Genomic DNA, 13,332 nt, shown 5'->3' on the forward strand with positions numbered 1-13,332 from the left:
TACATGCATGTGTATGTATTTATATATACAAAATAATTATACACATACACACACATATATTATGTAAACACAAACTTTTATTTTGGATGCGATTAATTGCGATTAATCTTTTCACAGCCCTAAAAAAAAAAAAAAAAAAATTTAAAAATATATTTACATCGCAAAGCACAGACTGACCAAGAGTGATAGAAGGATGCCAAGATCCATGTTTCCATGTTGCCAAGATGCCGTCTATGTTTTTGTTTAAGCAATTTTATACATCCACAGTTCTTTGCATTAAAGCAAAACAAATATCGAAGATTAAGTGAGCTAGCTGCAAAAAAATGTCTGTTTGGGAAAGTCAATTACAGTAAAGAGTACAAATAAATTGTGAGGAGAGTTTGATTGAGAGTTAAGGCAGCTAAGCTCTTAACTCAATGTTGGCACTTCATTTTTGCTTTCAATTATAATGACAAAGGGTTTAAAATTAATTCAGTTCCAAGATGAATGGTGCTCAAATATACACATGGTAAACAAACACAGCAACATTATATTCATATATACATGTACGCCTGTATATGTAAAATACAACATTATATATTTCATTTGCTTGAAATATACGTTTCCTTGGATGCAGTATCTGATTGTCAAAGCAGACTTTATGCTATAGCCTACTGTTATTTTGGTTCGGCTGAATGGAGAATGTAACAAAACCCTTTGAAAGTAGTTATATTTCTAGAGTGTCCATTATCCACAATGGATGTTCAATTTCATTTATAAAACCTATATAAAAACAATCATACATTTCAGTAAAACTGTAATTTATGAAAGCTCGTCTTAGACAGTGAATGTGAACGAAAGACAGTGATACAAAAACTATATTCCACATACTATACATATTTCAAGTTTGGAAAACCTTCAGAAGGAGCTGAACGCACCTTTACAGCGTAATGACAATAATGAATATACATCAAAGCTGGTCAATGATATTTAAGTCTGGATCCTTTGCTTTCTCGGGATTTGTTAGGTTTTTACTCAAAACCAATTCGTCGTCTTCCTTGGGATGCTCTGGAAATATAAATACAGGGATTATAGTTAGTTGCTAACATAAGGACCAAATAAAACTCTGGCTTTAAATTGAATTTAACATGGGAATAAGTGAGGCATTTTATAAAATTGTGCTAGTATAATCCTGTTCTTGAGGCCAAACTGTAATATAGCACTTTGCAGAATTTTGTACTGTCAATGTAAGTCAAACATCAGTTCTGTGGACATTTGTCCCTACAAAGGGAAATAAAAAAATCCATAGCTAAAACAAATTAAACTTCAAAACGGATTGGTCAAAGGGAGGTAACGGACCAAGGTAAGGTTTTCAGAGCAATGCGGAGCTGGAGTCAGAGTCTGGGTCAGGGGGGGTGCAGGGGTCTCGGGAGTAGGATTCCTGGGCTCTGCGGTACTCCTGGAACTCCTGTCGCAGGGCATTGAAGCGAGCCTCACTGAGGGAACGACCATACCGGTGCTGAGGAGGCTGGGACACTAAGGGAGGGCTGATGGTGTACAGGCCTGAGAGGAAAGGAGGGGGAGGAGGAGGTGGAGGACGGATAAAGTTCAGGGGAAACTTAACTTGGCATTATATTTGATGTGGGAAATAAACAGACAAGCTCAAGTGTTCTTACGTTTACTCGGGAAGTCCTGGAGGCCAGCGGTGGAGCGGGGGCGTTCTTGCCTAAATTCCCTGCCTCGCCCAAAGCCTGCATGGGGCCGCTCCATCTTCATGGCCTCCAGGATGTCGAGATCCACAGAGTGTTCCGCAGCATCCCATTCATAACTTTCATCTACTGAGGTATTTCTTCTACACACACACATGCAACAATACATAGTGAGATTATACACATTTATATCACTGTCATTTTGTACATAAGCAAAATAAGACATTGGGAACTATTCTAGTTTGTCTGTGCTGAGGTCTTGCCTCATGTATATGTGTATCAGCTTCACCTTTTGGACCTCCGTTCTCTCAGGTCTTTATCTGTCCTGAGCCTCTCGCTCTCTTCGGTGGTCTCTGGCGAGCTGAGTAAGGTTGGAGTGATAGAGAGAGACTGGCGTAGGTGACCATGTCCATACGGTCCCACACTACCCCTTCCACTGCTCTGGCTGGCGTAACTGGCTCTGCCCCCATCACCTCTTATATCCCGGCCTTCTGTCTCTGTACAGCCCCTAACTGCACCCATCCCTTTGTCCACCTCTCTCGGAATGTCTTGCTCTCGTAGGGGGAAGGATGTATGATATGGTGAGGGCCAGCTGTAACCTCTGGGGAGGAAAGGCCTTGGTGGATACCTTCTGTGTTCTGCAGGTTGCAGGTAGTCCACCCGGGCCACTGATCTGGGTGGAACAAAAGGTCGAGGAGGTTCTTGTGGGACATACTTATGCTGAACTGACCTAAGTGTTTCCTGATAAGTCAGTGGCCACCTAGAGAAATCTTGAAAGACTGCTGCCTGTCGACGTGGATCTGACTCTTGCCTGGAAGGAAGGGACGATTCCATGTGTTGTGGTGGATCTGGGACTGAGGGAACAGGTGTGTGGTAGGGGGGTGTCATGTCAGATCTCTCAATATGCTTACGTCTCTCTAAACTGTAGCTTGTAGGAGGTTGACAGGGCACTGACCCTCGCCATGATGGGCCAGACATGGGATAGTAGCGTGCAGGGGTACGACCAAGACTGTAAGATTTGAGCCTTATATCTGGGTGGGGAAATTTATCCCTGTAACAAGTCTCAGATATATAAGCTCTTGGATTTTCAAAATGTTCCCATCTAGAACCTAAACTAATGGACTTCTTAAGGAATTGACGTGGTTGCCCGACTCCAGAGAGGGTCCTACAGGGACCAATGCTTACTGATTTCTTCATGAAAGGCATAGGACCTGGATAGATCCGTGAGGATATCATGTTTGTCCGGTCACCTTGAGCCTGATATCTTTGATATTGTTCATATATAGAGTCTGGACATTTGGAAACAATTGCTGCCATGGTTTTAGCCGTGTTAATTAATGTCTGTGCTTGACCATGCTGTGTAACTTCTTGTTTTTGAGGCCCTAAACTCTGACAAACCAAAGGCTCAGAACTCTTTTCCTTTTCTTTAGATGGTGAGAAACCTTTCTTGATTGTGTTTGAGATGCCTGATTTAACACATGTATCTTGTGCCACTGGTACGTTCAGGGTTCTGTGGTCATGAACAGCCCCATTGTGATGACTAATAGTCCCAGAGTGCTCCTGACCATCTTTTTCCCAAATTTTGGGTACAACGTCAGGCTCATCTCTTAACAATGCCCTAGTTTCTGGCTCAACACTGGGTTCAACAGATTCTGAAGGCTCAGTCACTTCTGCAGGATCATCTACACTCATTTCAATGAAACCCGGAAGACTCAGGTATTCCAGGATAGTGCTGGTCTGCAGTGGGGACATCCGGTCTGGTTGGGGAGCAAGCTTTGCTTTCATTGATTCTGACATTCTCAATAAATTTGACTGATCACTTCCTGCCTCATTTTCCAACAGGGTCAGGTGTGATATTCGACTAGGGCTTTCACTGAGAACACATTTGTCACTCTTTCGGGATCGAGCCCTGATACCCTCTTTCTCTTGCTCATTGTAAGGCAATACGGAGCTGGAATCACCACTTACTATCACTTTTCCTTTTGCTCCTGCTTTCTGATGATCATAGGGCAATGTAGAGCAACCTGATGGATTATGACTCAGTTTGTCTTTTTGAACGGCCCTTACTTCCTCTGTGTCTGTGACGCTTTGAATCATGGGATCAAGGAAATGTCGGTTAGGACTAGTATCTCTATCTCTTCCTGCCACCATTTGGTGCAGCTCAGATGTTTGAGGATTCAAGCGAGCAGGGGATGTTGATCTAAATGCTGGAGCCTCTTTTTCCATTTTTCTTTCTTGCAACCAACTTTCCTGAACTAAAGTCCTGTTGGGCAGCTCCTGCTCCTCTTCCAGGTGACTTTCCGGGTGTCTAGCTTGTGCCCCACTCAGGTTGGTTTTACTGGGAGAGGGTATGTCCCTGGTAGGAGAGAAAAGTGAGAGAGAGGTATATTGTGTGGCTGGTGAACGAGAGACGTCTGTTGCCAATGAATCTTCTAGATCGGCAATGCCTTGTTGACGTGTGTGAGGGTAGAGTGAATGAGGTGTGTTCCCTTCAGAAAGGCTCTGCACTGGCACCAGGCTGGTGGGGGATGTCACAGGGCTTATGTCCCACTGGATGTGTGAGGAAGACGAAGAGGGAAGTCTCTCCAAGGGACTACTGGTGTTGCCAAAATAACAGCCCCTCCTATAGTCCGATACACGCTGGGCCAGGCTACTGGGTCTGTTTTTTTGTCGTAAATGTATATCTTGGGGCTTCCAAATAGGGTCTTCAAACTCATCACCTGTCCATTTTCTTAAGGGACTTGCAGACTTGGCCCGCCTCTGTTGTTGCTCATGTGCCTGTACCCTTCGGCTGGCCGTATAGTGTTCTAGCTCCCTCTCCATTTGCTCACGTTCCTTCACCAGCTTTAAACATTTGCTTAAGTTGTCCCTCTCTCTTTCACCATCCAGTTGAGTCACCATAGTGCTGTCCTCTGTCAGCTGGCTGTCTCCATTGATTGGCTGGTATTGTGCCTGGTGGAGCAGCCTCTCTCTCTCCAAAGCTCGGGCTCTCCTGGTTAAGCTGGGAAATATGTCCTCCCTATGACTGGCACTCCGGCATTTTCTTAGTGAGCCACTCACCCTCTTTTCGCTGCAGTCTGAATAAAAACTGGCCTTCTCCAACAAGGCCTCAGAGCAGCCCTGCTCATCATCAGAGTAGAAGCAGCCATGACGGGAAAAGTTTCTGGCCATTGCCTTCACCCTGCCAGGGGAGTGATGGGGTCTCTCTGGGTCTGGAGGGTCCACCGTCAATGCTGACAGATTCTCTCTCTGTCCATCCCTCTCTGAACTTACAGGATTTGATTTGTTGGACTCTTTAAAAGTTCCATCGTTACTCCCTCTACCAGGTGATTGTGGGAATTCTCTTTTGAGGTTCTTTTTGATGTGGGTTGGTATGGAGTTTTCTAGGTCAGGTTGGATAACGAAGCGACCATCAGGACTTCTGGCTATGGCCTCAATAGCAGATGTGGGTGAGGGAGATCCACCAAAGTGGCTCTCACACAGGGTGTAGCGTGGAGGTGGAGAGGATGAGGACAGGAGCTGCTTTCTCTGATCCTGGTACTCACTGCGGCTGCCTTTATCAAAGGAGGAACGGTCTGAGCGATCAGAAGAGGATGAGTTGGGGAAGAAGTTTAAAGGAGGGCACAGTTTTATCTTCAGCACACTGTCGGGACTGTCAGAAGGCGAGTGAGCTCTGAGGAGAAAGAAGACAAGTGAACATTTAGGGAACAAATAGAGAGATGTTTGAAACAAATGTATCATCCCTTCAGGTTGTCATTTCAAAAATCCATTGTAGTACAGTGACAAAGATGGAGAAGCATAGGAATGATACATGCATAGCAAGGAAGGACACTTACTGTGGAGACGAACTCTTCTGGAAGGCAGAGGGGATATCTGAAATGGTGGGGAGGGTGCAAAGTTCATATCATGCCACAGATAATGAGTCATAAGATGACAAAGTGCCAAAAACAAAAGCAGCCTCAACAAAAACAGAGATGCCATGCATGACAATACCACTGATGGCTGAGAACAAATACATCACTTCAAATGTTTCAAGTATCAGACTTTGAGGCATTAAATGTCTATATGGTCATAGCGATTGATAATGCATCAAAGGCCTTAAGGAATTGAAGTCTTTTGAGTAATGTTTTAACTCTTCATTAAGTACACAATCCATGTATCTGAATGTTGCAGCCCCAAATGACTTCAAGAGCATGCAAAAAGATTTAAGATGTTTTTATAGTGGTGTACTTTGTTCAACAAAAATTTCATATTCAAAATCAGCAATCTTCATCACTGCTTTTACCATCTCTCTTTTTCCTTCGCCGTTGTCCCCTTCTATTGTTCATAACACAGGCTGTCACCAGAGAAAGGATGATGGCAGCAAACAGGAAACACACACCCCCAATCACACCAGCCAGCAGGGGCTCAGGAACAAAGGCCAGGAGACTGGGTGCTGCCGGATACATCTCCATACCTTAGGACCACACATTACATGTTACCCTCTAATAATATAATAAATCAATTAACAATTAAACATAATTAATTTATACCAATATTACATTTCTGACTTCTTGAACCTTCTATTTATTAGGGTTTAAACGGATCATAGTTGATCTGTGATCCATACAGACCAGGCCCCACAGTTCAGCACGCATGTGATTCACGGATTAATTGCAAGTTTAACCACCATAGAGTGAAAGTTTATCATTTGTATGTGTTTTGTCTTACCAGTTTACACATTAAATAAATTTTAAACCATTCCAGAACTAAAAGAGGCAAAAAAATAATTTAATTCGGTACTAGCTTGCTATCTTTTTTTTTTACACTTTCATTTTTATTGGAATTTTATGACAACGACAACAAAAAAGACAACATACATTGAACAAAATCAAAGGAAGGTAAGGAGGAGGCATCTAATACAATTGATACAAAAAAAAAAAAAATAAAAATTTGTGATCATCGGAATCACTGATCAATAAACCTTACATATACAATATTTCTAGCATCTTTTGCGCAAGTTTACCAGAAACCCAATCAGTAGAATCTCACAAAATTAACACTCAGTGTACAGTTGTATTGGGAAGAACAGTTATGCAGACTCTAGGGCCAGAAAATGGGTCCATTTTCTCCATTTTTCTTTAAATGACGATTCTCTTAACCTTATAGTGTAGGTGAATTTTTCCATTATAAAAATGCTTTGAATTAAACTTGTCCATTGCTGTTGATCTGGGATGTTCGATTTGAGCCAAAGTCTAGTAATAGCCTTTCGAGCCGCAGATAATAAAATCTTGGATAAATAAAGGTCCTCCTTCCAGCACACTTTCTGTGATAGCTTGCTATCTTTGGATTGATTCCTCTTTCGCCTCTCTTTGCACTTGGATGGACACACACAAAATTATATCAAAATACCTGTCTAGGCAAGTTCTCTCATCAACACAGTCGTTGTCTTAAGTGAACGTAAAGAGTTGAGAAAGGAATCGGATGTGTATCATTATATTGGATCCGTGCAGTAGGTCTTAAAGTGACAGCAGCCAATAAACACCTGCTGTTGTCAATGTCATTAATGTTATTCAAACAACAAGCTTTAACAAAGATTAAGCTATATTAAATGTATACAGAGAACACTATAGTGTTATTTTACATTTAATTATTACATTTACAGTTAGACTACAGTTAGACCTTACTTTATTTGTAGCTTTGTTATATTGAATGTATCTACATGCTTGTAATTAGTGTATTTTTTAGTTTTTTACTGACTGTTGTATTTAATAAACTAAACTTCATTAGTTGGGTAAGTTGCAGTGGTATCGGAGTACTTAAAGTGTGCTTTAAGTAATAAATGGAAAGCAAAGTTACCCGACCCCCCCCCCCCCCCCATATATATATATATTTTCATTTTTTTCTTGCTAATCCAAAAAAATAATCAAAAACATTAAGATCTGAACCGTGAGTTTTGTGAACTGTTGAACCACTACTATTTATGATATTAAATAATATTAATATTCAATTATATTTATTAAGTCTGTAGTTTTTCAAAGCCTCATAAGAAAAGAAAAACCTCTTTCAAAAAGCCAGATATATCAATTTTAAGTCAAAATATCGAGTTCCGATTTAGCCTCACCTTCAGTAGAGATGACAACTGAGTCACTGGGCACACTAACCACTCTGTCTCTGCGAGACAGAAGACACAGCTCATAGTTGGAGTCCTGTGGAAATAAATGAAGAGAAAATGAACCATGAAGTGAAGACGAATGGCATAGAATAGGGACATTCAACACCAAGCTGCCATTTTCCCAATATTTCAAACGTTTTACCTTAACAAGTCCCTGTACAATCAACTCGGTCACGTTGACAGCAATCTCTCTGTCTATAGTGACCCACTCCCCCTTTCCCCGCTTTGCTAGAAGTACAAATGAAGTTAATGGTGGAGACTCTTCTAGAGGTGGCACCCATTGCAGCAAAACACCCAGTGATGTACGATTGGCTGACAGTAAGATGGGAGGGAGCAACACTTCAATGGTGGTTACCACACTGGGAGCGTCTGTTGGAGGTGCTGCAATGAAAAAAACATAAAAGGGTTTACCTTAGAGAAGAGACTACGACTACTACATAAGAGACTATGACCACTACATCATAAATCTTGGACCATAGGTTTGGAATAACTTTATAGTCCACCAGGGAATGCTTTGAATCAAATAAGGGAATACAGATTTGTTAAAGAAACTATAGACAGTCTAAAGCTTACCATGTATAAGATATGTCAAGTCAAGTCAAGTCAAGTATATTTGTATAGCGCTTTTCACAATACAGATTGTATCAAAGCAGCTTCACAGTATTAAATTAAAATAATACAACAAGGTTTGTTTCTAGTGGAATTTATTGATTGATAAAATAAAATTAAATATCCCAAAATATCCCCAACTGAGCAAGCCAAAGGCAACAGTGGCAAGGAACCGAAAAACTCCATCAAGTGACCTAATGGTGTCCTAAAACTCCATCAGGTGACCTAATGGAGAAAAAAAAAAAACCTTGGGAGAACCCAGGCTCAGTCGGGGGCCAGTTCTCCTCTGGCATTTATGAACTAGAGGCCGGATTGTAGTTTGAACTGTAAGATTAAAAATATTATATGAATGCCTGGCCGAAAAGATGCGTCTTTAATCTAGTTTTAAACTGGGAGAGCGAGTCTGAGCAACGAACAGTATCAGGAAGACTATTCCAGAGTTTTGGAGCTAAATGTGAAAATGATCTCCCTCCTTTGGTGAATCTGAATATCCTAGGTATGACCAAAAGCCTCGAATTTAGTGATCTTAAAGAGCGCGATGGATTATAGGGCGATAGAAGATCCATTAAATAGACTGGAGCTAAGCCGTTTAGGGCTTTATAAGTCAGTAGCAATACCTTGTAATTAATACGGAACTTTATAGGTAACCAATGTAGTGATGATAAAATCGGTGTTATATGATCATATTTTCTTGATCTAGTAAGAACTCTAGCGGCTGCATTTTGGACTAACTGTATCTTGTTTATAGAGGATGCAGGACAACCAGCTAATGAAGCATTACAGTAATCTAGTCTCGAGGTCATGAATGCATGAACTAGCTTTTCTGCATCAGAAACTGATAGCATATTACGTAGCTTAGCAATGTTTCTAAGGTGGAAAATGGCTGTTTTTGTCACATATGAAATATGATTTTCAAAAGACAGGTAACAGTCTAGTCAAGTGCATGATTTGCATGTATATATATAAAAAAAAATGTGCTCACCCAGTGTCGTAATGGTGACAATCTCACTGAAGGGGCCAGAGCCCAACTTGTTTTGGGCAAGAACACTGAACTGGTAACTGGTGACAGCTTGCAGACCCGTCACCAGCAGGGAAGTTTTCGATGTTGGCACAGGGATTGATGCCCATTCATGTTTTCCTCTCACAGTGGGCTTTATCCTGATAAAGAGAGAGATATGATATGATAGTCACAATACAAAAATTCAGTGGTCAATTGAAATGCTACTAAAATTCAATGATTCTCAAAATCATTTCAATAATACAGCAAGACAGTGCTACTGAACACGATTCTTCATTTTGAAAGTAGAAAAATAACATATAAACAAATGAATATGTGTTTTAAACTTTCAAGTATTAAGTTATGTGTATTTAAATTAACAAAATGCAAAAAAAAAACAAGAATTTGTCTATGTGACAGAAGACGACAACAACAGTACACAGATAGTAAAGCTAAAAATAAAGATAACTGAACAAGATACACACACAAATCTAGTGCAGCTGATGCATTCAGTTTGAGGTCACTTACCAAACAGTAAATCTCTGAGTGTAGCCTCCATCAAAGCCTGGCTCCCAGGACACATTGGCCTGACTAATCCCTGGATCCACAGACACGGAGGTAACAGCATGGGGACTTGTGCCTGAAGAAAACAGAACAGATAATAGATTTAAGTTCTGTCCCATTTGTTTTTCTACAGGTAAATACAGGTTATTTTTATTAACAGGCATCTATTCCCTGTTCCTCTCACCTAGCACTAAAATCGTGGTTGCCACACTGACAGTGGCCACACGGTTGGTGGCAAGACACTCCCACGCCCCCTGGTGGTCCTTACTGAGTGGACGCAGAACCAGAGAGCCATTGGATAGGACTGTAAACGGAGAGCGAGGGGCGGGACCAACCTAAAGCAGATGAGAAAGAAACTTTAGTGAAGCATGTTTATATCATTTGAGGCTTTAAATCCATGTCTGCTAGTATATGTTTGATTTTTTGGGGGGAGATTAGCCTTTAAATACACACATTTAAATAACACACATATAAATATTTGCAATGGCAAGTTGTAAATCATGGTCATCTGAAGGTTATTGGGATTAAAAAACTAAAAAACAACTTACTTTAATCCATGTGATATTAGGGAGGGGGTCTCCCTCAGGTTGACAGGGTATCACCAGCTCCCTACCTACTTCTTGTAGGTACTCGGCACGGGGCGAGACACGGAATGAAGGGGGGTCCTATGGACCACCAGATTGCAAATAAATTCTCAGCAACTCAGGTGTCAGGTCAGTCATTAATAATGAATTTCACTATGTGGTGACTTTCTAGACATTCTAGAGATATGGTGTTCACCTTCAGGATAACTTTGGTAGGTTCTGATTGGCCCATGGTCCCGTAACTGTTATAGGCTGTACAGGTGTACATGCCCACTGCATCATCATTTGCTGCAGTTATGAACACTGAGCCCTCTGAGTTGAACATCCATCCTGGATACTGACCAATCAAGATGAAGAGTATAAAATGATGTAATTTGGGTCACAATTAAATAAGATGCTTGATGATATACACAGTACCTGCTCCAGATCCAAGGACGCTCCATCTTTGGTCCAATTAACATACAGCATAGGGGGCTCGGCTTGAACTGGGCATTCGATCTTTCCCCTCATTCCCATGGGAAGATAAGTCTCACGGGGCATCCGAACCACTCGCGCAGGGTCTTTAAGAAAATCAGGCATTTATATTAAAATGGACCTATTATGCCTTGTTTTTGGCATCTACAAGAATAGGTTTTCATGCTTGAATGTTAAAAAAAAACACACATTATTTTTCACACATTGTTGCAGCTCCTGAGTTCTCAGTCTGTCAGTAACGCTCTGTTTAGTTCCTGTCTCAATGAAAAGCCCCTCCTTCTGAAAAGTGCAATGTGCTCCGATTGGTCGGCTGAATCAGTGTGTTATGATTGGTGTAACGCTTAAAGTGTGTTTGGAAAACACTACAAAATAACTCAACCAGGCCCCTCCCCTTTATTTTGCATATGCTTTGGGCGGGAATTATTTAAATGAGGAATACTGTGACATGTTCGCTCCCGGAAGAAAACGCAAGGCTACAACTGAGCCGTTTCAGAATAAGAATATATATATAAAAAAACTCCCTTTGGAGGGACTTTGTGCTTTGTAACTTTGAAGCCGTTTTTCATGGTCAAACAGCAGCATTACACGCTAAAGAGAGTTGAACATGTAAAAGCATAATAGGACCCCTTTCATTTGAATCTTTAATCTTCTGTTGCTCATTTTATCTGGTATACATGAAAAATTTAGAACCAATAAATTGCAAAGCACTCACGTTTAACTTTGAGGTAGGCAGACGCAGAGGGCGGAGTCATTAGACCATTGGTGGGTGTGCAGGTGTAATTCCCAGAATCCTCAGGTATCAGACCTGAAATGAGGAGTGTCCCGTCCACTAGGATTTTTACCCGTGATTTCAGAACTCTGTAAACACAAACATGCATCAGCAAACAGAAAACAAAGACACACAGACAACACTACATAAGTAAAGATTTTTAGTGTAGTCCATAACTGAACTACACAGTTCAATGACAATAAATGCTATTAATATTATTTCTAATAAATGTAATTAACCCAAATAATATAATTAGAGGCTACTAAACAAATGAATATTTCATTTTCAGCTTTGATTTTAATTATGTGAAAATAACGCATAATTAATTATGCAATAATATTTGATGGCAGAATGCTGTGATTGTCCAATCAGAATTCCAGTGTAATAATGTTATCTAAGCTCTTGTAATCGTAGGTCACTTACTCAATGTGAAACACGTTTTGGTCTTGTTTCCACCACTCGTATGTGAGGTTAGAAGGATACGCTTCTGCTTGGCACTGCAGAACTGCATCCTGGGACATATTCATAGTGGTGTCCTCAGGGGGAATGATGATAATTGGAGGACCTGGTTGAAAGCAAAAGAATGCATAAAAGCATGCATGTGAGACTGAATGCATAAAATGTAATCAGCTTTTATGGGCATCTGGATTTGAGGAGGTTGTTTGTTCAGGGGTGAGATTTAGGCTTAAGTGCCAAATGCATTGTGTTAAAGCACTCCCACCAAAAGAGGGCAGTGTTTGTCCGTTTCATTACACTACAGTTTGCCAGAAGTCACTCTAAATTCTTATGCTGTGAAAAAAATTAATGTGAGATACTGTCTAGGTTTTCAACCACATACTATAGCATTTTGTTGTCCAATGCTCAGAAAATGACATACTTTATGAAAAAACAGAATGGCAATGCTAGCATTCGCTTTGCAGTTGTGCGATCAACAAAAAACAATATTCTTTATCATCATGCAATTGAGGAACTTTCATTGATGCATTTTATTTGCTTAATGTTTATCATCTTTCATGGTGCACATCACGCACACATTTAGAGCTGAAAATCTTTCAAATCTGATTTAAAGAGGCCATTGCATAGTAGAAAGTTCATAATTTCTGAGCTAAATGGAAGCCACAACAGTTCTTAATGTGAACCAAGCCAGTTGCATGAAGCTGGGATTAAGGTTATTGACTATGCACATAAATCCAACTGCATCCAATGTTCTCATACCAAATGCTGCTTAAGGTAAACACTTAATACCCTGCAAGCCTATTTACAAGCTGCTGGCTTTCTTCGCCCACGTGGGTAAGACGTGGTGTGTAACTGACCTTTGACCTGCAGCTGGGTGGTGTAGGTAAGGTTCCCTTCTGAATTGGATACGTGACACTTGTATATTCCTGCCGTTTCCCTGGTAACCTTGGCTAAAGACAAGGTTTCATTGAGTACCTGTTGAGGGAAATTAATGTTTAGGTGGTAAACGAGACTGTCAAAGAGGAAAATGTGAACAG

At 40.8% G+C, this 13,332-nt stretch overlaps 1 protein-coding gene across 1 annotated transcript in view; it reads right to left on the bottom strand.

The window, feature by feature from the left end:
- Positions 1 to 61: 61 nt before the first annotated feature.
- igsf9b (immunoglobulin superfamily, member 9b) overlaps positions 62 to 13,332 on the bottom strand; it is a 45,610-nt gene continuing 32,339 nt past the window's right edge. The window contains exons 6-22 of the mRNA XM_079897832.1: positions 13,153 to 13,270; positions 12,263 to 12,404; positions 11,783 to 11,928; positions 11,014 to 11,156; positions 10,793 to 10,933; positions 10,561 to 10,677; positions 10,197 to 10,347; positions 9,977 to 10,088; positions 9,434 to 9,609; positions 7,985 to 8,223; positions 7,792 to 7,876; positions 5,974 to 6,144; positions 5,525 to 5,561; positions 1,978 to 5,361; positions 1,656 to 1,831; positions 1,339 to 1,542; positions 62 to 1,047 (exon numbers count right to left, since the gene is read on the bottom strand). Of these exons, the coding sequence (XP_079753958.1) occupies positions 1,352 to 1,542; positions 1,656 to 1,831; positions 1,978 to 5,361; positions 5,525 to 5,561; positions 5,974 to 6,144; positions 7,792 to 7,876; positions 7,985 to 8,223; positions 9,434 to 9,609; positions 9,977 to 10,088; positions 10,197 to 10,347; positions 10,561 to 10,677; positions 10,793 to 10,933; positions 11,014 to 11,156; positions 11,783 to 11,928; positions 12,263 to 12,404; positions 13,153 to 13,270 (5,529 nt within the window). The 3' untranslated portion in view covers positions 62 to 1,047; positions 1,339 to 1,351. The remainder of the gene's footprint in view (positions 1,048 to 1,338; positions 1,543 to 1,655; positions 1,832 to 1,977; positions 5,362 to 5,524; positions 5,562 to 5,973; positions 6,145 to 7,791; positions 7,877 to 7,984; positions 8,224 to 9,433; positions 9,610 to 9,976; positions 10,089 to 10,196; positions 10,348 to 10,560; positions 10,678 to 10,792; positions 10,934 to 11,013; positions 11,157 to 11,782; positions 11,929 to 12,262; positions 12,405 to 13,152; positions 13,271 to 13,332) is intronic.

This window comes from Squalius cephalus (assembly GCF_949319135.1).
Source record: "Squalius cephalus genome assembly, chromosome: 16".
NCBI lineage: Eukaryota > Metazoa > Chordata > Actinopteri > Cypriniformes > Leuciscidae > Squalius > Squalius cephalus.